General features: G+C 40.1%; 1 protein-coding gene across 1 annotated transcript; it reads right to left on the reverse strand.

The window, feature by feature from the left end:
• TDRP (testis development related protein) lies at window positions 1-25,775 on the reverse strand. The gene is made up of 4 exons (XM_057431840.1): window positions 25,552-25,775; window positions 13,434-13,493; window positions 2,822-2,925; window positions 1-625 (listed from the first exon to the last, which is right to left on the reverse strand). Exons 1-4 carry the CDS (start codon window positions 25,672-25,674, stop codon window positions 280-282), a joined length of 633 nt encoding a protein of 210 aa, XP_057287823.1. The 5' UTR covers window positions 25,675-25,775; the 3' UTR covers window positions 1-279.
• Window positions 25,776-27,451: the final 1,676 nt, after the last annotated feature.

A 27,451-nucleotide genomic window follows, 5' to 3' on the forward strand; every position in this document is an offset into this window, starting at 1 on the left:
TTATGTTTTTTTTTGGTAAAACCAACAATCTAACATACTGCAGTCTGAATGTGAAATATAGGCACAAAATAGATTCTCTACTTTTCTTCAGTGTGGAAAACATAGCTATTTAACAATGTATTAAGAAAATTTACTATCAGGTGAGCAAAAATTTGTAACAATCTGAGTAAAATAAAGTACTGTATAAAGGTGCAATATTGAGCAGATTTGATTTTGGTTTAAACATACAAGTAAATCATGGAACTCTTCTTATCAATAAAGTATTTCATACTATCAGTATCATTCTAGTTCTTCCCAATTGTCTGTAAGGTTACCTTTGCTTTGACGTCTAATACTAACCAGCTTGCCAGCTGATTTGATACTCCACCTAGAACTGTTTCCTGAGCTGGCCAGGTTGGTGTATTTTGTGGAGCCTTTGGTTTCATCTTCCCAGCCTGACCAGGCTGTATAGTCACTTAAAGCAGTTGCTGCATCACTGGTAGAGTCAGCAGCGGTAATCTGCGGTGGTTCCCATCCCTCAATCTCATCCGGTTTCCTAGATGGGACATTCTGCTTTATCACCAAACTGTCCCAAAAACCTGGCTTCTTTTCAGACTTCATCTCTTCCTTTAACTTTAGGTTTGTTCTAGAAAGTAACAATGATGAGGTGATTAATGCCTTCATTTAACAATGCATGTAATAGTTCTTAATAAACATTTGATTGATTTATTATGTTTTACAGTAAGGAATGCTAATCACACAGCTTATGACAGCACATTCATTACTGTCAGCTTCAGGGAAAACTTCATGCAAGCCTAAACACAGTAGAATCTTACAATGATAAATCATAAATCGCCTGAGTATGGCTGTTTCCTATTATAAAAGAGCTTATTCCCCACCACCACAGGGTGAATTGCAAAGAACTGCCCCTGGAAATGTATGAAGCATTTTAGCATGCATTAAAACAATTTAGGACTTTAACAAAAAAAAAAACAACCCCAAAACAAACCCAGAGATAGGACCGTAGAAGGAATACGAAAATGTTTTGTCTACCACCAGCTTTAACAATCACTCACTGTGTTTCTTAGTTTCATACACCTGTTATCACCTTGCCAGTTCAACCTTATACCCTAAAATAACTGATGTACACAGTATTAAGACTTTAAAGATATCAACATTTTTTTCATAACGATTTGCACTGTATTTTGAAAACAGCTGTTTTGTATTTCTGGTAAGAACTCCCAAAATTCTCCTCCCAAAACCAAGAAAAAACAATCTTTGTTGCAATTTTTCTCTCAAAGAGACATTTGAAAGGCTACTTATATTATTACATTTCTTATCCCATTAATAACCTTCAATCTGAATTATTTCTTATCCCATTAGGAACCTTCAGTCTGAATTATTTCATATCTGCAGCATGGAGTATTTAAAATACAGAAGGTAAAATGCTTGCCCATAAGTTGATATGCTGGGTTGTGTAGGTAATCAAATAATGGACCACAGGGAAAGGGTGAATACCAGTGGTGAAACACACGACCTTCAGGGTTCAATGAGCTAAACAGCAAACTGAAAGCATCATCTGCTGATAAATGCCTCAGCCACAAATAAATCATCACTGAAGTATTTAAAATATTTCTATTAAAAGAGCTTTATCCATTAAAGCTTGATGCTATCATATTTAAATAGAAGCAACTGAACCAATACCTTTAAAATTACTTCTCCTTTGCTGAATTTTGAATGTAGGATTATTCAGAATTTCCATCTTGCTAAAGCCAGCAAGACTCTGAATGCTTTTCTCATATCGTGAGTAGCACACATGAAAAGTTGTATTTTTCTTTAAAAGAAAAATCCTGGTATATAGTTACAGGAAAATACCCCCAACCTTAAAATACAGGCAGTTTTCATAGTAATGCTAAAACAGCTTTCCACATTTTGGTACCTCTGTTTTCATACTTCCACTCTATTCATTGGGTTGATTCTTACATACAGCATCAATTGCAAAAGACCCTTAAAGCAACCTAGCATCTTTGTAACACTCATAGCATTGTACAGGCAAAGTAGCTGGGAACTTCTGGGAAGTTTTATTGAACAGGTTCAAATGAAAATGGAAACGTATGTATTTACATTCTAATTTGTTTATACATATCTACTTGCACTCTGAAACACCTAGATTTCAAAGTAAACTGGAAACAAAATATATTACAGCAAGTCTTATCAAAGCTAATATTTGGCTGGAACAGGAATACTGATAAGTGTCACATTTTTTTCCTGTTTGTAACCAAGGTAATTAGGTAGCACATGTAGGTAAAGCCTACCTACACTTGTAACAGCAAAACATTCTGTCTTGGGAAGAGGTCTGTGCTGTAGCAGAACTGTTTCAAGTAAACACCTCAGTTTCAACAGTGAACAAGTGCACATCCTGGTATATAGCTACTCCACTTAAGCTTTTTAGGTGTAGGCAAGACCTCAAAATAAGAAGTAAAGCATGTAAAAAAAGGGATTTGTAAACTCACCAGAATTAATCCTTAAAAAGAAATGGGGAGGTTATGGTCCCCTTACTCAAACTTTTACTCCTTTTCTACAGTAAAAGATTATTATGCAGCTAAATTCCCTTTTCTTCCTGATAGACTTAAAAACCATCCTTTCCTAATACAGCATGCCTGACTCATTGTAAGCTTAACAGACACGCAATTTTGAAATGCACATAAATCCTGCTCTGCGATTTAACTTCCAGGAGTTGAACACTACTTGTTCTCAGTGTCTATCTTAACTATTTTGCACAGCTATTTCCTATTCCAGTTTCTGTATTTTAATAGCAGAAAGACCAATTGTTTTTACTCACCCTTTGGATTTTGGAGACTTGCATCCTGCTAGCAATTGCTGTTCATCATCTTTATTGAACATAGATGTCACTTCCTTCCAACCCCGGAAACTTGCACCTTGAACCTACACCGAGAAGTAAACATCCTCATGAATGTGAATTACAGAGTTACAAGCACAGAGTAGGGCTATCCTTGCTGACTCTAGGTGGCTGACAGGCAGCAGTGGCCCTGCCTCTGCTGGGCTATGCTGCTAGGAGCACAGTGGCTCTACACAGCTTGCAGAAGTTGGCCAAAGAATAGGCTGAGTTAACTGCAGCAAGAGCTCTTTCCTGCTGAGCATAGAGTATAAAACCTTGCTGGTTTGCAGAGGCTGGCAAGTGATGTTGGTGAGGACAGCTGGGCTCCTGGATGCTATTCTGCAGGCACAAGCTGCTGGCTCCATTTTAGTATATGACTCCAAGAAGTGAACCTAGACAGCTTAGGAAACAGGCTAAGGAGCTGCGCTAAACAGATGAAACACTGCTAGAAAGGGCCACAACAGACAGGACTGAATTATGAAACTTTTAAGATTTAGCCTGCTTTTCACTCAACACTCCTATTTTCAACTCACCAAAACTACATCTTCTGGCCTTGCAAGCAAAAACCGCAAGAGCACTGGCTCACCAGTGACATGTAACACGTGGCACTGGTGCGCTACAGTGTGTTCTCTAAATTTACCGCAACCATTAAAAATATAGCATAAATTACCTTTTCAATTTTGTTAGAGGTTTGATTTGCTCTTCCCAAAGTGGAAAGAAAAGGTATTGGGGTTTTCATTCTCACAGCACACTTAGGGACTCTAATAGAAATGCATGCATACATGCATGCTGAACACATGAATATGAAAGTTGCTGTTCTATCAAGCAGGGTCTAGTAAGAATGGCAGCATGACAGTCTGTCAGTAGTACTTGATTACATTAAAAAATGCAACAATATCTTATGATGTATAATAAACAATCAAAACAAAATTGTAGTTGCCAACATGAGTGAAGGCTCATTCATCACCTATTATTATGCTTCATTCTTTTTGAAGAACTTATTGGTGCACATTAGTATCAATTTGACATTTACATTTTAATTGATTACAGTTTATAAATGGTACAGCCACACAAACGTGTGAAACATCACCTGCAAATTGAGCACAAACACCCGACAGGAATATAGTGTTACTGCTAACCCTTCAACTCTTCAGAAACCCACGATCTCTACCACAGGAGTAAACCAGCACCCCTGTTATCGCACATTAGTCATGGAGTATTTCCATCTCTTGTGAAGGTACAGGACATAGTGAAACAGGAGAACTTCTCACCCACCTTTCCTACTCACATCTCTGAACCACCTCAGCTGATCTGACTCAGGAGGCATAGCAGGTCCTTTTTAGGATTAGGAGGAAGGTCTGACACAGACTCAGTTTCACTTTGGTTAGATACAAACAAGTATCCATCTTTGGGCAAAGCTCTGGAGAACTCTGACGATGGAAGGCTGAGCAAGCTGAGAATAATTTCCAGCTCTTGTTCATGGGATACGGACAGACTAGGTACACGAGAGCTAGGTTCACCACAACCACAACTCTCTTAACTGCTCTGCTCACCTCCTCCTAAACTCATGCCTAATCTTACCATAACCCACAGCATTCCTCGTGGCTTCACAAGAAAAGCAACAGTTTCTATATATATTTTTTTCACTGTGAGAATAAAGTGAGTGCAGATTATAATAAACAAACCCTTACATTTAATTTAATGTTTATTTTTGATTAAGTTAAAAATATGTAAGCAGTGAACTTCAACTTGGTGTCCCTGTGGCAGATTCACCATACCCTTCTCACAGAAGACTGGTACTGTCAATGGTATAGAACAGAACCACACAAGCTGCTGGTGATACCTTGCTATACAAAATTCTTGCGCTTAAGCTACCAGCCCCTCCAGGCAGTACTCAATATTTAATGCTTCTGTGGTGTAAATAATGGTCTAAACCCTCAATCAAGGCCTAATGCCATTATCTGGTTTTGTTGTTTGGTTAAATTCTGTAACAAGTTTAACATGAGGATCTGTAACTCCGATTTGGCTTCATTTCACTACAAGGCACTTCATCTACAACAAACTTTCAAAAACAGGAAGAATGTCCAAGAAGTTACCTGCTGAAGTCATCTGTTTAAAGAAAGAAAGAAAGGGGGGAAAAAAGAAGAAACTCTAGAAAGAACTTCGCTTTTCATCTGTTAAAAAACACTTCATCTTCTGTTCTCCTACTCAAACTCTACTATTTCAGGCCTTTTGGGAAGGAACATTTGCTACCGCAGGCAAACCCACAGTTAGAAGCAGCACATTAATTCTTACTGCTTAAATCCTTTAGGTCTTTAAACTGGAAAAAGGTCCAAATATACATCAGTGATCTAATTTATACCTATGCATGTCTCTCTTCACTAATGATGTTTCATCAAGCCACTGACACATAATAAGTCTGCAGGTTAAAACAAAACCAAAACAAATAGCCAGCAACAAAAACAAACAAACAAACAAAAAGGCCCCCAACAACAAATAAACACCTTGTTACTGTTTTTCAGACAGCAACTTACTACAGAGAACTAGTTTATTTTAAATTATATGTGCCTTTACAGAACAGCATTAATGTAAGACTATTTGGAGAGAAGCATTCATACATACACTTAAGGCAGAAAAAGACTCAGTGTAAAAAAAGAAGACACCTACCCATACACTTCCCTTTAATCTAGAACCTCATGCATACTTCACTGATACAACTCCAACCTTTGCTGCAGTGTTTCGGACACCCAAGCAATCCTCCAGCCAGAAAAACAAACAAATGCCACCAAAACCATCTCGAATAAAATCATATCAATATCTTGCCACAAGCTTTCCATATTTTTAACTTCAGCTATTTTTAATCATAGAATCATAGAATAGTTAGGGTTGGAAAGGACCTTAAGATCATCTAGTTCCAAGCCCCTGCCATGGGCAGGGACACCTGATACTAAACCATGCCACCCGAGGCTTCGTCCAACCTGGCCTTGAACACCACCAGGGATGGAGCATTCACAACCTCCCTGGGCAACCCATTCCAGTACCTCACCACCCTCACAGTAAAGAGCTTCTTCCTTAGATCCAATCTAAACTTCCCCTGTTTAACTTTCAACCCATCACCCCTTGTCCTGTCACTGCAGTCCCTAATGAAGAGTCCCTCCCCAGCATCCCTATAGGCACCCTTCAGATACTGGAAGGCTGCTATGAGGTCTCCACTCAGCCTTCTCTTTCTCCAGGCTGAACAGCCCCAACTTTCTCAGCCTATCTATCTTCATACAGGAGGTGCTCCAGCCCCCTGATCATCCTTGTGGCCCTCCTCTGGACTTGTTCCAACAGTTCCATGTCCTTTTTATGTTGAGGACACCAGAACTGCACACAATATTCCAGGTGAGGTCTCACAAGAGCAGAGTAGAGGGGCAGGATCACCTCCTTTGACCTGCTGGTCACGCTCCTCTTGATGCAGCCCAGGATACGGTTGGTTTTTGGGCTGCAAGCACACACCAAAGCTGACCCATGTTCATTTTTTCATCGACCAACACCCCCACATCTTTCTTCTCAGGGCTGCTCTGAATCTCTTCTCTGCCCAACCTGTAGCTGTGCCTGGGATTGCTCTGACCCAGGTGTAGGACCTTGCACTTGGCATGGTTAAACTTCATGAGGCTGGCATCAGCCCACCTCACAAGCGTGTCAAGGTCCCTCTGGATGGCATTCCTTCCCTCCAGCGTATCAACCGAACCACACAGCTTGGTGTCATTGGCAAACTTGCTGAGGGCGCACTCAATCCCACTGTCCATGTCAGTGACAAAGATGTTGAACAAGACCGGTCCCAACACTGATCCCTGAGGGACGCCACTCGTTACTGGTCTCCAGCCGGACACTGAGCCATTAACGACAACTCTTTGTGTGTGGCCATCCAGCCAGTTCCATCCATCCATTTGTGTGTGGCCATCCACCAAGTGGTCCATCCATCAAATTGATGTCGCTCCAATTTAGAGACAAGGATGTCATGTGGGACAGTGTCAAACGCTTTGCACAAGTCCAGGTAGATGACATCAACTGCTCTACCCCTGTCCATCTGTTCTGTAGCCCCATCATAGAAGGCCACCACATTGGTCAGGCAGGATTTCCCCTTAGTGAACCCATGCTGGCTGTCACCAAGCACCTTGTTGTTTTTCATATGCCTTAGCATGCCTTCCAGGAGAATCTGCTCCAAGATTTTGCCAGGCACAGAGGTGAGACTGACTGGTCTGTAATTCCCCTTCTTGAAAATGGGGAAAATCTAATTTCATTTAGCCTGATGCTGACTAACAGATATCTTTAAGAACAATTATTAGAGACGTTCTATTCATCATCAGGCAGATAGTATGTGCAGGTCTCCAGATAAAATTTACAAGCTCTGTACTCTTTCCCCCTGGATGTAAATCAGTATGTATATTCCTATTGTACCATTCCTTCAATATTTCCATAAGTAAGTAGGCCCACGATGGATCCATGGCATTTGGTAGGTATATACAAGGGTAATAACTACGTAGCAGATTCTAACTGATATATTCTTCTCTCTACTAGTCCTTAGTGGAAATGTATACTAAACCTTTAAAAAATACTTCCCCTGTGTATTTATTTGGGGTTTCCAAAGCAAGCACTGCCAGGTTCACCTACATAAGAGCATCAATGTCTAAGCAGACCATATTTTGCTAATATCTGATAAAGCTCATTGCACAAAGCCTATTGCATATTAAATGCACTAGTCTGAAAGAAACCCTTTAAGTGCAAGAGTAAAACCAGGACCTCTGCCTATTACACCAGCATGGCTCTTCTGAAGCATCTTTTCACTCAACTGAAAAGGAGAGAACAGCTCACTCTTGGTAGTCTTCCCAGTGGTACAATACTTAAGAATATAAACCTTAACAAAAAAGGAGGTCAAATACTTATTTCGCACTTCCATAAGCTTTTTTCTAACTACTGTTTGTGGCAACAATCTTTGTGACTACAGCTGTCACACAACTTTGTCATGTGCTACAAAAAGAAAAAAAAAAATAATAATAATCCCTCAGAACAGTCTGCTGCATTTCTATATCTCTTTTCAGTGTCCCTTAAAGACTTTTAACCTTCTGATAAGCACAATCATCACCAATGCAGCTGGAACAGCTACAAACGTATCTGCTGGGAGGTACAGGTCAGGAATGAGATCTTCAAGTCACCATTCTCTAAAACCATCATTTTGACATGCAGCAGCTGCATAGTCAGAAACTGCTGGGAATCATCACAGAAAAGGGATTAAGTGAATTCAGACAGCAGATCCTTAAATGGATACCCTCTATTTAGAGGGATGCACCCTCCAGTATCTCAAAACAATGATTCTTGATGTTGGGAAAGAGGACCTAGAGACTAGCCAAGCTGTGCTCTTCCTTGAGCAGCATCTCCCACTGCCACAGCCAAGGACAGACTGACAGAGCAGATGGGCCAGTGTCTTGATTCAGAGGATTTCTTACATTCTTACAGACCACATGGAGAAACACCCAGATCCCAGACCAATTAGCTTACTTGAAACGGATGTCTAAGAAAGGTCAGTAAGTAAAGAAGAGATGATGTTTTGGTAAACTGACTCCTCACCATACCAGAGGTTTATTTTATGTAAAGAGAATGGAAAGTTATGCAAAGCGTGAAAATACAGTACTGGTATGGTGTAAAGCATCAAGCTACTTGCAAAAGTTCTGTATTTCATTTTTATGATGGAACTGTTTACACAAAAGTACTACTCCTAAATTTTCAAAAGTTTATATACATAACTGACTAGCTTGTATCCTCAAACCTTTAAAGTTTTTCCACATGGCAGTGGAAAAAGAAATAATTCAACATCCAAAGTTCACAGACCCATAGAGTCTTTACAGCTGGAAGGACCTCTGGAGACCATACTGCCCAAAGCAGGGTCAGCTTGAGCAGATTGCCAAGGATCACATACAGCCAGGTTTTGAGTATCTCCACAGCTGGAGAATCCACAACCTCTCTGGCCAACCTGTTCCAGGGCTTCACTACCCTTATGGTGAAAACATTTTTTCTGATGTTTGATATTTCTTCTATCTCAATTTGCACTCAAGAAAAGAGCACTATTAAGAAGGACTAGATGTTAGAAAGTCAAAACATTTAGAGGACCAGGTTGAATGCTGCAGTCTACGATTTTTCCAAAATGCCAATGAGAAACAAAGCAGAAACTTCTCAAGATGCCATTTCAGTATTCTGTGACATAGGATTGCACACTGGTCTCATACCAGTTTGACTGCAAGACCATACAGTATGCCCATCAGAATAGCCATTAATAAAGTTTCTCCCATACCTTCCATTTCAGATTGTGAAAATCCATGCTGCACAACGCCATGTGCAGTCACCTAGAAGGATCAGTAGAAGTGAAACCCATCAACTCACAAACTACTGTAAAACCATCATCACCATCTGCACCAACAGACACCTAAAAAGCTCAAGCCTAGAGCACAGATTCTTCCCATTCAGTAGAGGAAATTCCAGTTTATGAATTACTCTTTCTCCACTATGAGAAAGCTGCCATTTAATTAGCGTATCTTCTGACACTAGGAGTACAAGTAGTCACTTCTAGAACACCATGTAAAGGATGCAGTCTGTATCCCTAGTCTGCTGTTTCTCCCCCTCGCTACCCATCCCTCTTCTTTGCCAGTGCTTCAGTATTTGCGCCCATCTGTCAGGCAGATTCCCAGAGAGAAGTCTCACGAGGTGACAGATCTGGTTTTGCTGCTGAAAAAGGCAGTCCCTCACCTGCTCACATTAATACTGCCTTCCTTACCCTACTGTTTTGTACTCCTGTGATGATGTGAAAATAAAGTCTAATTCACTAAGCCAGCAAAAATTTAATACATTCATTTTTAGATTCTTTTGTGTTTGTGATAAGAATCAGCTCATAAAAGATGTCAGAATCAGTCACCAAAGAATGTGGAAGTGAGAGGCAATAGTACCTTTTCATAGCAGCAACTACTGTGTCAGCTCAAGCACCCTTTGGAAGTTGCAGCCATCTGTTCACTTTCTTCCATATACGTCTTAGTACATACAGTAAGGCTTCCCCTAAAAGTTTCACTCTGTAAGCTCAAGCTTTATAGTAAGATTTTTCTGCATTTTTTACCCGTATTAAAGTGAATCAACAGTACATAAATTACATATGTTGACTACAGTTTTTCTTTCTTTAGCTAAAACAGGGAACAAAATGTCTACTGACATTTTACTTTATATACATATATATATATTTTACTTTATAAACTGCCCCAGAAAGGGACAGCTCCTCTTAAATTGGAGGTCTACTACAGAATTGAAAGGTTTTATTACCAAAAAATTACTTTAGATGTACCATATTTCACCATATCAACAAATTCTAATATTTTACATGACATTTAGCTTCCTATACTAGGCAAACAGGCAAGGAAAGTCAAAGAGTCTACTGGCAAACAGCAAAGCATCACCAAGAAGACTTTTCAGGTAATTTTACTGTCAAAGGTACATAGTTCATTATTATCCCTACTGGGGGCAAGAAGGTTCATGGAAAATTAGGCTAAAATGCAATGAACAAGGAATACTAACTAAATAAATAACTAAAACTAACTAATAAACTAAAGCAGATCAGTCCTAAAAGCAAATTTTAAAAGTACGTTGCACAAAAAAGCATGTAGATACAGATGAACATAAACTAAAGAGGAAGACTAGATGTAAATTTAACTGAAAACAGTTAAATCTGTCCATCAGGTGGATGTGGTTAATATACACAAACACCGTATTATGGGGAAAACAAAAAAACCCACAGAAGTCAATCAAGTCAAAGAATAACAGCAAAGATTTGGGACACCATGTTACAGGTACACGACAAGCTGTCTACATTTCAAAGCAAGAGATTCAAGTTTGAATTTTACTGACTCTAAAATGGTACTGCTTTATGCGTGGGTACCAGTATTTTCAATATATTCCTGCTAGACTTTCTTACTTCCCAACTGCCTGGCCAGGAGGGCTCTGGAGCACAGAAGTCATTCTCTGTAGGCTAGAACAAGCCACATAACAGTCTTAGCAACCAAAAAGAGAAATTACAGGGGATTCTTGCTGTATACCTGCAGTGAGAATCAGCATGGTTAATGCCATTGTGCATTTAAGCAGCTAATCCCTAGAAAGTCACTACTCAGCATGTATGAAATGATATTTCCAGAAATTTATATTTTGGCCAAGTTTTAGCAGAGCTTCACAAGTATTTTCACAGAGGACTGGCAACTGGTGAATCAAAACCCTCCAGCAAGGTAGCAGCCCTCCACAAATCACTTGCAGAATTTTCTGTATAAAAGTAAACAAAAAGAATGGATTTTCCTCTTGACCTTGATTGAGAAGAAACAGTTGTTTATTCTACGGCTTCCCTCCTTCCTCCCCCTGAAAAAAAAAAATCAACCTAAAATAAAAAGATAGACATGGAATTTTCCATCTATATGCCTCACAGCTAAACAAAGTTACAACTAAGTGGTTTGTAATAAAAAAAAACTTGTTCCCAACATTATAGGAAACCTATTGCTAACATGCAAGAATTTAAACAACAGAAAGGTAAAAAACACCACCTCCTCCCCCCCCCCAAAAAAAAAAAAAAAATTGTCTTCCAGCATTTGAGAGCAGAGTTCTCAACCATCCACTGGTCTGCCCACCAACAGTTACCCTGGTGCTCATAAATTGAAACTCCAGAATCTGGCCCTACCAGAATGTCCCAACATCTCCAATTTCATGACTAAAAGTATGTATTTTGTTTCTCAAAATTATCTTATTCTTCGCAAAAGCTGGCCTAATGACACCTGTAGATGTAGTCTCTGCTGTACTTTTAACTCAGAATGCAGGTGAGACCCCCAAGATTAGCTTTGCAGAGGCCAAAGGGCCAGGAACACCATGAGGATAGGTTCCAAATCCCTCTGTTTTGCAGAGCACCACTAGGCGGTTCACAGTTCCTCACTTAGAGATGTCATGAGGCTTTGTAACCAGCTATACCAGCCTTCCAGGAGAGCTGTGAAGGAACTAGAAAAAAAATCAGCACTGCGGTTAGCCTGTCCTCACTGGGCAGCTTCCTGCATGAGCAGGAACTAAGACTATTTTCAAACCTCCACCTCTAGCCATTAAGACTAGCTCCCACTTTTGCACCTCGAAATCTAGGCCAAAGTCTTTCCTCTGCAAATGGGCATCATGACTGCCTTAAAACTCAGGCTTTAAGAGACCAGGAAGGCTGTCTCCCTAAAGGGCACACATACCTTTCATCCACTGCCATCTTCTTCAAGAACTTTGTTGTTCTTCCCCATACTGCTTAAACATGAAGACTGTTTTATCTAAGACATGCATAATGAAAAGGCCACACATATAATTCATCAGTCTTCTATCAACATATTAAAGATTTTGGAATTTCTAGAATATCATTGTGCTGACAACTTCTAAGATGACAGAACAACCAAATAAAATACAAAAGTGCTTTCAGAAAAAACAATACCAAAAAAAATAAAAAGATGAGAAGGAGAAGGTGCTTTTTTGTGAATACATTTTTAAGACAAAAGGACTTGACTTTAAAACATAAAAATATCACAGCTCAGTGGTCTGTTTAGTAACTTTTTAAAGTCAAGACACACTCTTTGCAAGCCTTCCTGAATGACTAAGAAAAGGCCAGAAATGTTTCCATATAAAATAGATTACTTTTAGGATTCTTTTCCTAAACATTCATCATCCAGCATGATTTATGTTTTCATTAAAAAATAATGCATTTCTTCTAAAAAGAAAAAGGTATAGTACAATCTGACTTCTATTTTCTGTGAAAATCATGCTGCAGCTGAAGTAGAACAAAAAGAGGTAACAGACAGATGTTCAGTTTATACATATTAATGTAAAGTACCCTATTACACTAATGAACCTATTTTTAAATGCTTTTCTCTTTACCTATGGAATTTCAAAACAAGCTCTAGCATATCGTAACAACTTCTAGTTCTTTCATCTTCTACTCGTGTATTTTAAGAACATTAAAAAAAAAATCCTGGATGCATATCAAGGTAAAAAGAAAAAAAAAAAATTTACTTGCATGCCTACTTTTCTTTTCTGAAAGTGATATGAGATAAAGTCCTTAACCTCTTGTGGTCAGAGAACCAGCTGAGCTACACAGAATGGAATAAATAAGTCCTTTCTACTTTTCATGTTTTCATTGTTGGCTACAGCTAAAGTTTAGTGCTTCCTTAGACTTCAGTTATTCCTGTGGCATCTTATTTTCATTTTGTGTTTTAATACCTATCATGGGGAAGAAAAAAAATTAAGATACCTTTCCCTTCCCATTAATGAAAGGAAACAAGGCAGCTTTCTAGCTAATACTGCACTGCTGATACTACTTCAATGAGAATTCCACAACCAAGGACCATACTTAATTATAAAATCATCAGTGAAGAACATAAATACACTCCTTAATCAGGCTGTAAAAACAGGTAACTTCCTAATATCCATTGACTGAAAAATATATAAAATGTTACACTTCCAAAGAACATGTATTTACCTTTGTTGCAAGTTGTGACACTGAAGATGAAACTTCATCATGAAGAAACTGGTCTTTATTCTCAAAAAAAGGATAAAGACAAAAAAGGCCCACAGTCAGTTTTGGTTGGACAATTACCAGCGACACATTTTAGAGTATTCATAAATGCTTTTGTTCTGTTCAGCCCATCATAAAAGAAAATTGACAAAATGCGATCACAATGAAAAACTCGGTGAACACCACTACTAAAAAAGGAAAAGTGAACAAAACTACACTTAGAATGATGAAAAATGTTGCACCAGATGCAAAAACCAAAACCAAACCCTCACAAAACCACAAACCCCACACCCCAAAGAGAGATCAAGAAAACACCTTCATCATAACAATTTTAATACAATTAAAATATCTACGCCAATTTTCTGAACACCATACTAGGTGATGGTCTACACAGTCTCTGTAGGCTGGGGGGAGAGGAAGCATTACATTTACTGAACTCAAGGACAGACTTTGGCCCACATCCTTTCCCCTCCATTTAAAACTGAAGATTTCTGAAGAAAACTAGAGTACTAGAGATTCTTGAACGTAACTCCGTAGGGCAGCATTTCTGTCCATCTCTAGATTAAGCTGGCGTCTTAGTACACTCAGGCTATTCTACTGCTATCAATGTTCTTCTCAAGACTGGGCAGGTAAGATCAGTGTCAGGAGTACTTTAAAGGCCAAAGAAAGATACAGAAGTGGGGCATAGCATACAGAAATTATGTAATTTTCACTTTCTTCAGCCTGTGTTTTCGTAAGAAAAACACTACTTTGTTTTTTTTTGCTTTATATATAACTGCAAATGCAAACAGTCCCCAAGTACAAAACAAGGCCAGCTATCTATAACTGAACCAAAACACGTAGTATCCCAGCTCCTACACATTACCACGTAGCTCCTTCACTTTGCTAACAACATCAGAAAGAAGTGATAAAGTCACCATGAGAAGCATACTTCTAGTCATGTCAGGGCCCAGAGCTTTGTCTTGAGCAAAAGGCTTCAAACCCCATGCATCTTTTTTTGTTATATTTATTTTTGATATTAAAAAAAAATATTTTATTTGCCTACTAATATTTCCACTTACTTTATAGGCAATCCTTTATATTATAAGAGGGACAAGGATAGAGTTAGGAGCATTTCTAGAACAAGTATAAATACCATCACACTATAGTTCAATAATAACTGTGTTGAAGTAATCTGTAGATAGATAGCTTTACTTGTTGGGGCAGAACACAAAGTCAGGAACTCCTATTATCCAAAATGAGACTATTACTTCCTGTGGATCTTAACAAGTTATTTAACTTCTGGATTTTGGTTAGCGGTCTTTAACGGAGGATATTATTGTAGATAGGATACCAAAAAAGACGAGTTAAGATCTTTCTTCTCTAAAATTAAATTAAATTAAGCCCCCCTTTTCTCTCTTTAATTTCTTTCACTTTAAGAGAATTATTGGCAATGTTTTAGACAGAAACCCACACACATACTATTTCAGCAGTTTTCTTGTTTCTCCTCAACTGTTAGCTCTCAAACTTTTGGATTAAATTGCAAAGTTTTAGACTTAACACGATGGCATTTCTGCTTGGACACAGGGTGAAAGCTAGAGAACACTTCAAATCTTTCCAGGGAGAAAAAAAAAAAAAAAAAAAAAAAAGCAAGAACTAGAAAAGCCTCAAGGAGAAGTATGGTAAGAGGATAATTCATCTCAGACATCCAGAGCTGGCAGAGCTACCATTTCAACAACCAACAATATCATCTCCAGAACACACAAGACACTGTTGGTACCTCCCAAAGACATAGCACCTCTTATTTTAATTCTTCCAGCTCTCCAAATATCTTAAGAAGGATAATAAAAATATGAAAGCGCATAGAGATTTCATGCTGTACTACAAAGAAGGGGAAAAAGTGGATGTGTGCAAGCATACAGCCTCTAGCAAGCCAGAGCACAATGAAGTAACAGTGTGAAGCAACTTTCACAGTGAAAATTTATAGGGGAAAATTGAGAGAGGCAATGAGCACCTCATAATATAATGCCAGCATAATAAAATGTGAATACCATTGTTGATAAAAGATGCAATTCACAATAAGTAGACAACAAAAAGAGGTATTTATTTGCTTTAAAAGTGTGACAACTAGGGCTGTGTTTCTGTGCTAATACAGTGCTGCTTCTCATGGTCATACAAGGTGCTGCCTCATAAGGAATGAGACAGTATTCTGCAGTAACTATGCTTGTGCAGCAGAGGCTGGTGGTAAGAAGACAACACAAAGTTGAAAGATACAAAACACAAAGATTAAAAGATATGAAACCGTCAAGAAAACAACTGGTGTGAATGCAATATCTAAAATGCATTTTTTTGAGCAGAAGACCCATCATGTATCCATAGTATCCTTTTAAGATCCGCTGCCTAAGAAAATGAGACTTGGACAACAGTAGTGTGCTTGTGATGTCCATCTTTACATTCCATGTCCTCACTGGGAAGAGTCAAGGAGAAAAGGCAAGAAGTCATATACCACCCACCTTCACTTGTTACCCACAGAATAATTTACATTTTTTAGTGATACACATTAGTACACCCTCTTCCGATAAATATTCTCTACTTTTGTTACCATTCTGAGATGAGGGAGACTACAATTTGGTTTTCCAAATCTTATTAAGGGGGCAATCTACTGTACAGCTACACGTAAAGAATGAAGATGACTTTATCATGCTCCCCAATATGCTGCCCTTCAACACTTACAAATTATCTCAGTGTATTTTAGTCTGGGTGGTTTACAGTTCATTTTTTTACTTCACCTTGAAGGAAAAATAGAGACCACATTATAGTATTTAGTAACTAACAGATGAATAAATGCCAACACTAGTGGGAAATGCTGATCAGCAACTTGAATAGCCTTCCAGTTCTGGCAGGGGAAGGCTGGTATGCACAGTGTGTTTTCATAGGGAAACAAGTGCCCTTTTGTTGGACATACTGCAAACCATAAGGTACTCAAGGGATTAATTCAACTAGCACACAAACCTTTTTGTACAGAGATCAAAATTGTAATCTACTTCCCTCAGCTTCCTTTGTGGTAAAGTAATTAATTAGACTCTTTAGATCATTCACTTTCATAATTCAGGCCAAGATAAGAAACACTGGACATCAAAGTGTTAAGGCAAATAATAGCATCACCTCACCCTGTATGCCCTTTTTTTGCTATAGTACATAATGGTGTATTATTGATTTTCTCTACCCAGTTGTGGAACCTTCTTATCGTACACACACTAGCTGTCAAAGCCAAGCACATGTAAGAGTAAACAAGCTATTATTAAAAGAGAAGGTCCTTTAGGTACAAATTCTTGCCCTTATACTGACCTATTATATCCTCTCTGGCTATCATCACATCCCATCAAGGGCTGAGTGTAATTTAAAGTCTAGGTTATCATGCCTGTAAGTGAAAATTAGATTATGAACCACAAACGTATCATTCAAGTGGGAAAAATCCCAAAACAAACTCAAGAGATACAATCCAGGGTTAGAATTTAACAGAATTGCCAGTATCCCGCAAACCTCATGAAGTAATTTAGAAATAGAAGACAGGAAGGTTAAAAAAAAAATAAAAAATCACTCAGGAAATCACAAACCTGAAAGTTAACCTCTGAAGCTGGAAAGAGTCCCAAAACACTGATTACAAACCAAACAGTTGAACAACTACATATACACAGCCTGGCCAGAAACAGCACAGATTCGGAAGAGGAGATCACACTGCCAGATCACCATCTTAAAATAGAGCTAACAAAAGAAACCTTTTCCTTGGGTTTGAGTAGGGTCTTGCTGTAACATCAAATGAAATGAGCAGATGTCACTCTGCCTAATTTTAGAACTGAATCAAAACCAATGCAAAATGCCCTAAAACATGGGTGAGAAGAAAGTTATCAGTTGAAGATCAGTGGCAGTGAGCCTCATTTTCTTCATTGCACCTATAATACACACCTGGAAAAGATCAATGTGTGACCATATGCTTTCTAAGTCAGGAAATTGAGGCAGCAGTGATCAAATATAAATGGGCACTGAAACCAGTATACTATTTTGAACTTTTAACATTACTGAAAAATAAAGCTGAACTATACCTGAATACTCACACCAAGCTTAACATGCTCTTTGAGGAAAAACAAAGTTTGCAACTTTAACAAATAGAGGATGCATTACACAGTCATACCTAGCTTTCTTCTGGAACACGAGACTATGAGTCCAGCAAACATAACTCCATGCTAAACTGTGAATTGCCTCTGCTTCTTTCTGGCAGAGGTAGCCTCGACTGAAATCAAGATTTCATTAGTCTTGTCCGTATTTCATCTACTGATAGATCTCAATCTTCCATTTTTGTGTCCCTAAAGCAAGTAACTGAACCAAACTAGCCATCAGGGCAGATGGTGTAAACTGAAAATTTCCTATTACTATCATCAACAAAAAATGTTAACCTGGGCATTTCTGAAGTCTGTTCATGCTCAAGACTATTTCAGTATTTTAAACTCATTTTTCTCTTTGATAGAAAATACTTTTCCACTCCAGACTGCTTACTACACTTAAACCATCTACATTATGACAATAAGCCATTTTAAACAGCACTATGACTAAATAGCGCCAGTGACTCTTATCCTGAATGTTTCTTCTGCCAGCCTTGGGCAAAACTGAAAATGCTTTGTCCATAAATTAGACATTAGGAAGAAATTTTTTACTGTGCGGATGGTGAGACACTGGAACAGGTTGCCCAGAGAAGTTGTGGATGTCTCATCCCTGGAAGCGTTTGAGGCCAGACTGAATGCAACTTGGAGCAACCTGGTCTAGTGGAAGGTGCCCCATCCTGTGGCAGGAGTTTGGAACTAGATGATCTTTAACATCCCTCTTAATCCAAACCTTTCTATGATTCTATGATAAAGAAAAGGAAAATTTAAAAATCTAAGTATGTTAATTACACTTTCATCTTGAGATATATTAAGTAGACAACACTAATTTTGAAACATGCTTCTAAAATATAATTCATCAGACCACTGACTTTAAAAGTCTGGACTGCTATTTCAGATACAGCCAACAACACATCCAATGAATTTAGAAATGTTTCCATCTTCCAGGCCCTAATCTTTGTTAAGTACCTATTATTCAACAGACTGACTGGAAGATGAAAACCAGATTTCATATGTTTACATCTTTCAAATTAGTATTAATACTGAATAAATCAAAATTAAGATGATGCTCTTTCCTTCAGCATCCACAGCTGTCAAGAACTCATTTAGCATTTTTACAAACTTTGTTCTATTCAACCACTTCAGTTATTGCTTCACATTCCACTACATTTTAAAATAGACTAAATTATTTCCGTATTTTTACTGTCAATTGATACAAATGGGCAAACATACTGGAGAAGATTAATTTCAGAATGTAAGTATTTACATAAGAATACTTTTGCAGTTCTGCATTTTATTGGCATTACAAAGAGAAACATCAGAACACCAGATTCCAGTGCTCTCTGTTTCTACATCAATACATGAGGTTATTCTATTAATTGTTCACATTATTGTGCATCTCCGTAGTAAGTGGTTATAACACTTCTTACGCAGACTTTGCTTCTCTGAAATATTTTTGGGAGAATTTTACTAAAGATTAAGCACCTTAAAAAAATTTAAAAAGCTCAGCTCATTAAGAATTTAGTTTTACCCAACATACAATCTTTCAAATATATTTCAAGAAATGGAAACACCTGTATTAAGATCAAAATACCATCAGTGTCAATGATGAAATAAAATTAAAGTCAAATAATTAATTTTACTTTAGTTGCTGCAATAATTCAAATATTCTAGTGAAGTTTTCAATTTTCATGAGATTTCTGACTGAAAAATCTGATAATTATTTTTAACAACTTATTCATACTGGAAGTTCGTATTTCCTTTTTTCTGATCCAGAAAACAAACCAACAGATGCTTACTCAAAAGATAGTACCTGACATACAGTTTTTATTCGGTCATGGCATTTGCAGTTAAATTATGTATCTTTAAAAGTACTTGCATGAGTAATGGCAATATTTTCATAGTATAATTTCTGCAAAACAGGTTGAATACATTATTTTTGGTTATAGTATTCACACAGACCCATCCTGGAGTTCTTCACTCCAGAACCAGTAGCAAAACTTGTTGGTAATGTATATCTCTGATGATGACAGAACTGAAAGATAGTCTACCTGGCAATGTGTTCAGTGACTTCTAATAAGTCTACTTAAGTTACAGATGTCCTCATGCAATCTGGCAAATAGTTTCTATCAAAGCAAGAAAAAGAAATATAAACCTATTTTGCCAGTAAAGAATTAATGAGATATAAAAGATCAATTCTTTTTCAAAGAACACATTTTTTTAGCTCATATATAAATAGTAGTAAGTCCAGCACTGCTAGGAGAATATGGTGCCAAAACACCTTGCAAACCTCCATGAAGACACAACAAATAGCTTAAGGAAAGCTTAAGGATCTCAAGCAGTTGAGAAGATAGTGGTTTTGTAGATCAGTAAAAGGGGATAATTCTGTATTAGACTGGAGGAGAAGACAGCCATGGCTCATGACAAACTGAGGCAACCGGAATTGGTAAAGCAGAACTGGCTCGAGGAAAGATACAAGTGATAAAAATGACAAATGGGGGAGAGGAAGGAGATGTACGAAGGAAAACCTTGAAAGCGAGGACAGAGATTTAAATGTAAATTTCCTGAGACAAAGGGAGGCCAGCTGAAGAAACGAATATCAAAGGATAAGGAGGACTTAAACTTCATGCCATAAGCAACAACATTCAGGTACGGGATTTGCAGGGACTAGGGGATGGGGAAATGCAGCATAAGTATTAAGAGCTGCAGAGGAAGTAATCACCACCAAGATGGGAAGTGAAGGTCTGCACAAGAATTTCTGCTGTCTAGACAGAAAGAAAAATAATAATGTTACAAAAAAAAAAATAAAAAAAAAAAAAAACACACACCCGAACTTGGACTTTTATAAAGGAAACAGCAGTAAAGTATCGGACACAAATTCTCTTTTGCACAACAGATAAAAAACACTGACAACCTCCAGCTTACAGGCTTGACTGAAAGAAAGAGATACTGATGTTGCCTATAGCTGGAGGCCAACCATACAGTAAGTGCTTTGTAGGACTTCTAAGAGTCAGAATAAACCCACAGCAAGAGGATAAGAGTTGAGAAGATCTGATCCAGGTCAACTGTGTAAAGATGATGGTATAAATGAGGAAGTGAAGCACCTCAGAAATGAAGGGGATTAAAAAGAAGAAAGCCTAAAGCCCCAAAAGACACAGTCAGCTCTGCAGTCTCCTGGAAGACTGTAAGAAAGAAACAGGACCCACTCGAGAAGCTGCTGAAAGATGAACGTGACAAGAAGGAGGAAAAGCAAGAAAGGCAGGGCAAGGGAGGGCTCAGGAAAGTCTCAGCTGTCAGTCCCACAATCTAATGCTCAAGACTGATGACAGAATACAGGTGATGGATTTTAGCCAGGAAAATGTCACTGAAATGTCACAAGAACAACTCTGATGAAAGGAAAAAACAGGCTAGCAGAGAGAAGAAGGTATGAAGGAATTACAAAAGTACTGCAGGCAGAGCCTGAGACACACTGAAATGGTTAGAAAATGAAGGAAAGGCATTAGCTGGATTAACACTGTCTGCTTTATTTTTTAATTAAAAAAAAACCTCATTCAACGTATTAGTAGAACATAAGAAATGCTGCTCAGCTCCCACCCATTCCTGCAGGGCCTGTCTGAGTTCGACTCATTCCAAGATGAAAGCCAGTATTAAAATTGTACCAGAGACTTAAACATCTTCATTAAAATAGATAACTAAAATTCTATACAGCCAACTTTAAAACATCCAGTGAGCAAGTCTAAACAAAACTCAGCATAAAACATACTTTTAAACATATTCTCTTTGAACATAACAAAAAATACTATCAGGGAAACAGATCAAGGCTAAGGATCTGAAATATCTTTACATGAAAGATAAAGTTGCATTAGATAATACAGGTCAGCCTAACAACCTACAATACAGATGTATTTTGAAGTTGAGTACCATTTTACATCAGAGCTAAGTGCAATATTGACACAGCATTGGCATCTCTGAGAACTGATGAAATGATACCAGGATTGCATGAAGGAGAACTTTGCATGACTGCCACAGCATCGCCTTCCAGAAGCCAAAACTCAACATTTTTCCCTTCCCAAAAATATAACTACGGCTTGAAACATAATGACTATATTACAAAAACTGAATGCAAGTTTGGCGTGCATCACTGCACATTTCTGGCATATTTTGAGAGACACACACACAAAAAAAGGCACATTAATTTCATTTCATAACGTGTGTTATTTGTGTGTGTTAAGTTGCCTTCATATATTAATTGTAACTTCAGCCATTAAAGCACCTTCATTGCATGAATTAAAAACTATTTATGCTTCAAAGCATAAATTAAAATTAACTTCTAAGATTCAGCCTAAAACTGTCTGGTCTAAAAAAAAAAAACCCATACGCATTTATTTACACAAGTACCGTTGTAAAATTTACTTGTCTTTCTTATCTCAGGAAACACCTTACTGTTTTAAGTAAGTGTTAACAATTCAAAGCACTTGTATGTATGCAGGAACTTTTGCTAAAAAGTGGACAGAGGCTGACAATTCCCTCACATTGCAATTTTCATGCTCTAAAATTTGTTTTTGTTCTCCCCGGAATAAAATCAAACCATTTTGTATTCCACAAAACCAGAACTGTCAAAGCTTCTCTTTTCAGATCAAACTAAGCTTTTCTATGTAAGAATTATAAAATTCTACAAATTCAAATGTCTGCTTGAGTAAGCCCCCATCAGGCTTCACAACCAAGATGATCAAAATTTCTGTACAGTAACAAAGGGTGCTTTGGGTTGCTGTTTCTTGGGGTTCGGGGGTTTTTTAACTTATAGTAGCCTAGCTCTTTGTTGTTGTCTGTTCCTGCAATGTCCTAATTATTAGGTTGCACAGTGAGAACTTCTTCACTCCTTCTCAGCTTTAAAAAAACAGCTTATAGCACCAACATCTCATTACTCTGGAACACTTTCAACCTGGTCTGTTTTAATGGCACAGATGCGACTATCCATTTCTTTCTTTTGAAGTAGAAACTTTTAGCATTATTTATAGCTTGAATGGCACAGGCTTAAGGATTTTCTTCCCACTTGCCCATTAAAAATAAAAATAAAGACACAATATAGCTGTTGAGGAAAACAACATATCACAAATCAAAGTAAAAACGTGATGACTGTGGTTCATCTCTTTTACCAAATGATATATCAGAAAAGAGGAAATTAAATCTAACAGTAGACTTCTGCATGAAATCTAATGCTGGGGTTTCCTAAGTTACTGAAAAGCACTCAAATTATCTGGATTTTGGCTTTCAAGACAGAAAAATAGGGAAGCCCTGGATTCTTTTCCTCTTGATGACATAATCCTCCATTCACAGTCTAAGCAGGCTGTACCATGACAGCTTAAAAAGAGCAGAGGCTGAGAAAGACTGAAACTTTCTCATGTATAGCTAAGGTACCAAGAGAACTGCCCCCTCACTCCTCCAAGCTCTGGTGGTGCTACTGTCCTCCAAAATCAGGGGCCTGGACAACACAGGTCAGGACGCAGCAGCAGCAAAATGCAGATCATTACCAAATTCCGCTACACATTACTGGATTTCACTCTCTTGAAGTCATTTTATTGGGAGCAAAACCAGGTTCTGATTAAACCTCAAAGATGTCAAAGACTAAAAGGAAGGTCCTAGAAATGAATCAGCTATAACAAGTGGAACGAGCACCTCACACTTTCTCCTTGACACCTGTTCAAGCCATGTTTTAGACATACTATAACTACCGCTGACCTAGAAGCTGCCTTTGGTAGATCACAAGTATTACAATGACAATCAAGTGTCCATAGCTTTCAATATAGTCTATCCTTTCTTAAAGTGTACATACACTCTAAGATAACTACTAATTTAAATATTTTGAGGGAGGGGTTGGGGTTTTTGTTTTGGGTTTTTTTTTCCTCTCAGTTATCCAACCTTCTTGACTTTAACAGACAACACAACTAATAGCTCATGGTCTCCACTTTCTTTGCCAAACTACACTACAACCTCTCTAACTTTTCCAAATCCTTTATCTTATATTTCATTTAGTGCCCTAGAATAATTTGTTTTTTCCCTGCCTCCTCCAACACAAAACAACATCTTTTATTTTCCAGTGCCATTGGTAATAGACATTGAGGGAGTTGGAAAGGACTTTTCTTAAAATTTAGGAAAACGGCAAATCATTTGCACCAGAAATTATTGTCATCATCACTACAAATTGAGACTGCTGCTAATGGAAGAGAGGTCCAGGACAGTAAATACAACTGGACAGGACAAAAATAAACAAACAAAACCCCCAAACCCAAATAAAAGGAGGAAAAAAAAAAACCCACACCAAATCAACAAACGAACAAAACAACCCCAACCAACCTCTGTTACTAAAGTAGAGAATTGGGAGAATTGTCAGGACAAGACACGATTCTGAAGAATCATTTTCTGACTGGGAGGCTAAGGTCAAGGAGCCTCAAAGAGGATTTGGAGTATTTGTGATAGAGAAGAGCAGCAGTGGGATTTACTAACCAATTTAACTAATTTACTTTTAGTGGGAAGCTAACCTTTGGTGTGCAGGGAGGTTTTCAGGAGGTTGGCAAGTCTAGGAGGGCTGTGGATAGCAAAAGCCAGCAGCTTAGTGAAAGCAGTGGAAGCTTCCAAGCACCTGAGGTAGGAACTGTAGTAGAGAGAGGTTAGATGTTGTATGAGAGTCTGTGGGAGATACTTCAGGTGGCCTCCAACACCACAATAGCTCTTCATTCCCTGAAGGGGGTCTCCAAAGTTAGCATCTGTTCTTCCACTCTCATAGGAGAAGATCCTAATCATCCATATGATAGCTGCTGCCAAACAAGTAGCAACAGCTAGAATTCTAATGCAAACTGTTCAGGGCAGTGCAAAGGAGGACTAGGGAGCAGACCAGTGATTTTGCTCACTGGAAGATGGAGGGAATAACAGATGCAACTGGGAGAGGCAGCTGCCACACATGCTGACAACCCATAGCAGCTAGCAACCAGAAACTCAAGCAGAAGGTAGATTATTCAGATGCCTACCTTGCTTAGAAGAGCTGGAGTGTAGGAGAGTCACAGGGCAGTAAACTAGGTGGGTTTTTGTACTTTCTTTGGAATACAAATCTCACCAGTTTGTGGCCCTGAGCAACTGCTTAGGCTAGGTATGCCGGTCTCCTGCAATTTCTCATACATCTACAGATACTCTGTGGCAACAGAAGATCAGTTCGGCAACAAAGAAGTACTGGCCCATGTAACAGGCTTCCGAGCTGGATTGATGCCTACTTGTTAAGTTTTTGAAAGCAAGTCAACAAAAATTCTTTTAGCAGTTTTGCCTGATACCCAACCCATACCCTCCTTATCAGGCTGTATTTATTAGGCAACCAGTACTTTCAGAAAGTCATTGCTGATATTTAACTTATCATTTAACAATGAAAGCTTTCGAATAAGATTAGGGCTATTTAAAGATAGCCAAATACCACTACTGAAACTATAGAAAAAGCAATCCTATCAAAACACCAGTGCTTCACACAAACACGCACACATCTGCAAATGAAGATCATGTTCTTGCAAATTACCGTTTAATGTATTGTGCTTAACAGACGGGTTGCGGAGCCCCTGCCTAGAGCTGGGAGAGAAAGTACCTTGCGGTATGAAGCCACTGGAATGAAGGACAGCAAGTCTCAGCAGTGCCAGAGGCCGGCTGCTGGAAGAAAACAGGGCAGGATAGACCAATAAGCACCCCAAATTATGGGGTGAGAGTTGCACGCCCGGCGCAAACACCCTGTTCTCCAGCCACAGCCAGGCTCCCGGCATATCCAGCGGTGAGAAAAGTGATTACTCATGCAGCCGTAGAGGAGCGGGAGCACGGCGCGAGGCCGAGCCTCACGACCCGTCCTCGGCCGCCGCGGGGCTCCGCCGCCGCCGTCGGCCGTCCCCACCCGCCGCCGGGCTCCGCGCTCCTACCTGGGGTGCCGAAAAGGCGGCGGCGGCGCAGGCGGCGGCGGGCGGCGGGCCGCGGGGACGCGTCTCCTCCTCCTCGGGCGAGTCGTCCAGCAGAACTTTGCTGCTCTTGTTGAGCTTCCACATGGCGGGCGCGAAGGTGGCGGCTCCCGCCTCCCTTCGCCCCGGCGGAGAGGGAGCCAGGAAGCAGCGGGCGATGCCTCCGCGGCCCCGGCCGGGGCGGCTCGGCTCGGCAGGGCTGTCACCCGGCCGGGGGCTCCCGGGGCTGGAGGGAAGGAGGAGCGCTGCCTAGCGGTGCCGGGAGCCCGCCCCCTGCGAACGCCTCGCCCGCCGGCCTGCTAGCGGCCCGGGCCCCCCCACCCGGCCTGGCGGCTAAGGGGAGCCGAGTGTGAGGAGGATCCCGCCCGCAGAGGCGGGGGCGCCTCCTCCCCGCTGTGCCGCTCCTCACCTGCCACCGCTCCCGGCTCGGGCCGCCTCTCACCGTTGCCGCGCTGCCATATTTGCGGGGCGGGGGCAAGGAGGGAGGGAGGGGGCTTCCCCGTCACTCCGGCAACCGGCGCTGTGCCGGCCGAGCTCTGACAGCGCCGGGCCTCTGGCGGGGGTCGGCCCTCCCTTACAGTCAGACCCTGGCAGCACCCCGGGTTTTGCCCCGCAGGTGAAGAGCCCCCGCAGCCTTCTGCTGGCACGGGAAGGACCCCAGGAACAAGGTCCCGCTGAGGGCCCGTTCAGGTCCCGCCGAAGAGGGGCCGCAGGGTGCAGTGGGTGGTGCGGATGGCTCTGCCCAGGCAGCGGTGACCGCAGAATATCGGCGCGGGGTACTCTGAGGTGCAGTCGGGCCTGTCCGTGGTGCTGGGGCAGCGGTACCCCCACGACGCCAGAGGCGGCCCGACACCACCTTAGATGGTCCAGAAGTACCAGCCGAGCCCTCCCCGCCACGGATTGGTGGGGTGCACCTCAGGAAAGGCAGGCTCCTCAGCTATGCTCCGCAGCCTGGGCCGAGACAGGCACCACACGTCTTCCCCTTCCAGCCTCCTTCGTCGCGTGGAGGCCTGCAGCCAGGGCAGAAAAGCCTGGTGCATCTAGTTGGAGTCCAGTGTGTCCCAGTAGCTCCCAGTTAAGTCGCTGAACGATACGGATTTAATACCCTATGCACCACCTGGTATTTTTAACACGTCTCGTTTCAAACACATAGAAATGGCTTCAACGGCTTTGAGCAAACTGTCCCTGCCTGTGGCAGAGGGGTTGGAACGAGATGAACTTAATGTCTTTTTCAACCCTAGCCATTCAGTGATTCCATGATTCTATGTGCTACCATACTTTTTCATAAAAATCCCCACCCAGGCACTCATTTATCCATAATTTTCAACACGCAGTTAAGGTTAGATGCCCAAATAACCATGGAAGTATACTAAAAAGACATTTTTGGTTGTTCTGCTTGCTTAACATTACTGTGATTTAATGAAAGGCCATAACCCTCAAGCATCCCTCAAGAAAGACGCACAAGTCTTCTTTGATTGCCTGATCTGCTTGGGGGCCACACAGCAGCAATTTAGCCACAGCAATGCTTTGCTGAGGGTGTTTTCATCTGCAATGCGCTCCTACCTGCTAAGCCAGGAAAGGGCTCACCCCAGGGCTGGAATGCCATCTCCCACAGGCCGGTTGCTCCATGTGCCACCCGTGCATAAGGAAAGTAGTTTTAATTCCCTGTCAGTGGCATATGGACACCCATGGAGTCAATTACAAATTAATGAAAAAACACCACTTTTTCTGTAATAAAACACCCTAATCCGTAACCACGAACTTCAGAGGCATTATGGCTTCAACTATAATCTCGCTTCTGTACTGATTAAGGATTTCTGTAATGGCTTAGGAATGCTGTGTAGCTAACTATAATTTATTACCT

This window comes from Pezoporus wallicus, unplaced genomic scaffold (assembly GCF_028554395.1).
Source record: "Pezoporus wallicus isolate ANWC-B61680 ecotype Strahan unplaced genomic scaffold, APGP_CSIRO_Pwel_v1 contig_161, whole genome shotgun sequence".
Taxonomy (NCBI): Eukaryota; Metazoa; Chordata; class Aves; order Psittaciformes; family Psittacidae; genus Pezoporus; species Pezoporus wallicus.

Excerpts from the sequence above, each read along its gene's own strand:
- TDRP (XM_057431840.1), bottom strand. The coding sequence starts at position 25,674 with ATGTGGAAGCTCAACAAGAGCAGCAAAGTTCTGCTGGACGACTCGCCC. Across the intron at positions 13,494-25,551 it reads CCGCCTTTTCGGCACCCCAG|AATAAAGACCAGTTTCTTCA; the intron begins GTAGGAGCGCGG and ends CCTTTTTTTGAG. Across the intron at positions 2,926-13,433 it reads TGTCACAACTTGCAACAAAG|GTTCAAGGTGCAAGTTTCCG; the intron begins GTAAATACATGT and ends TTCTCGGTGTAG.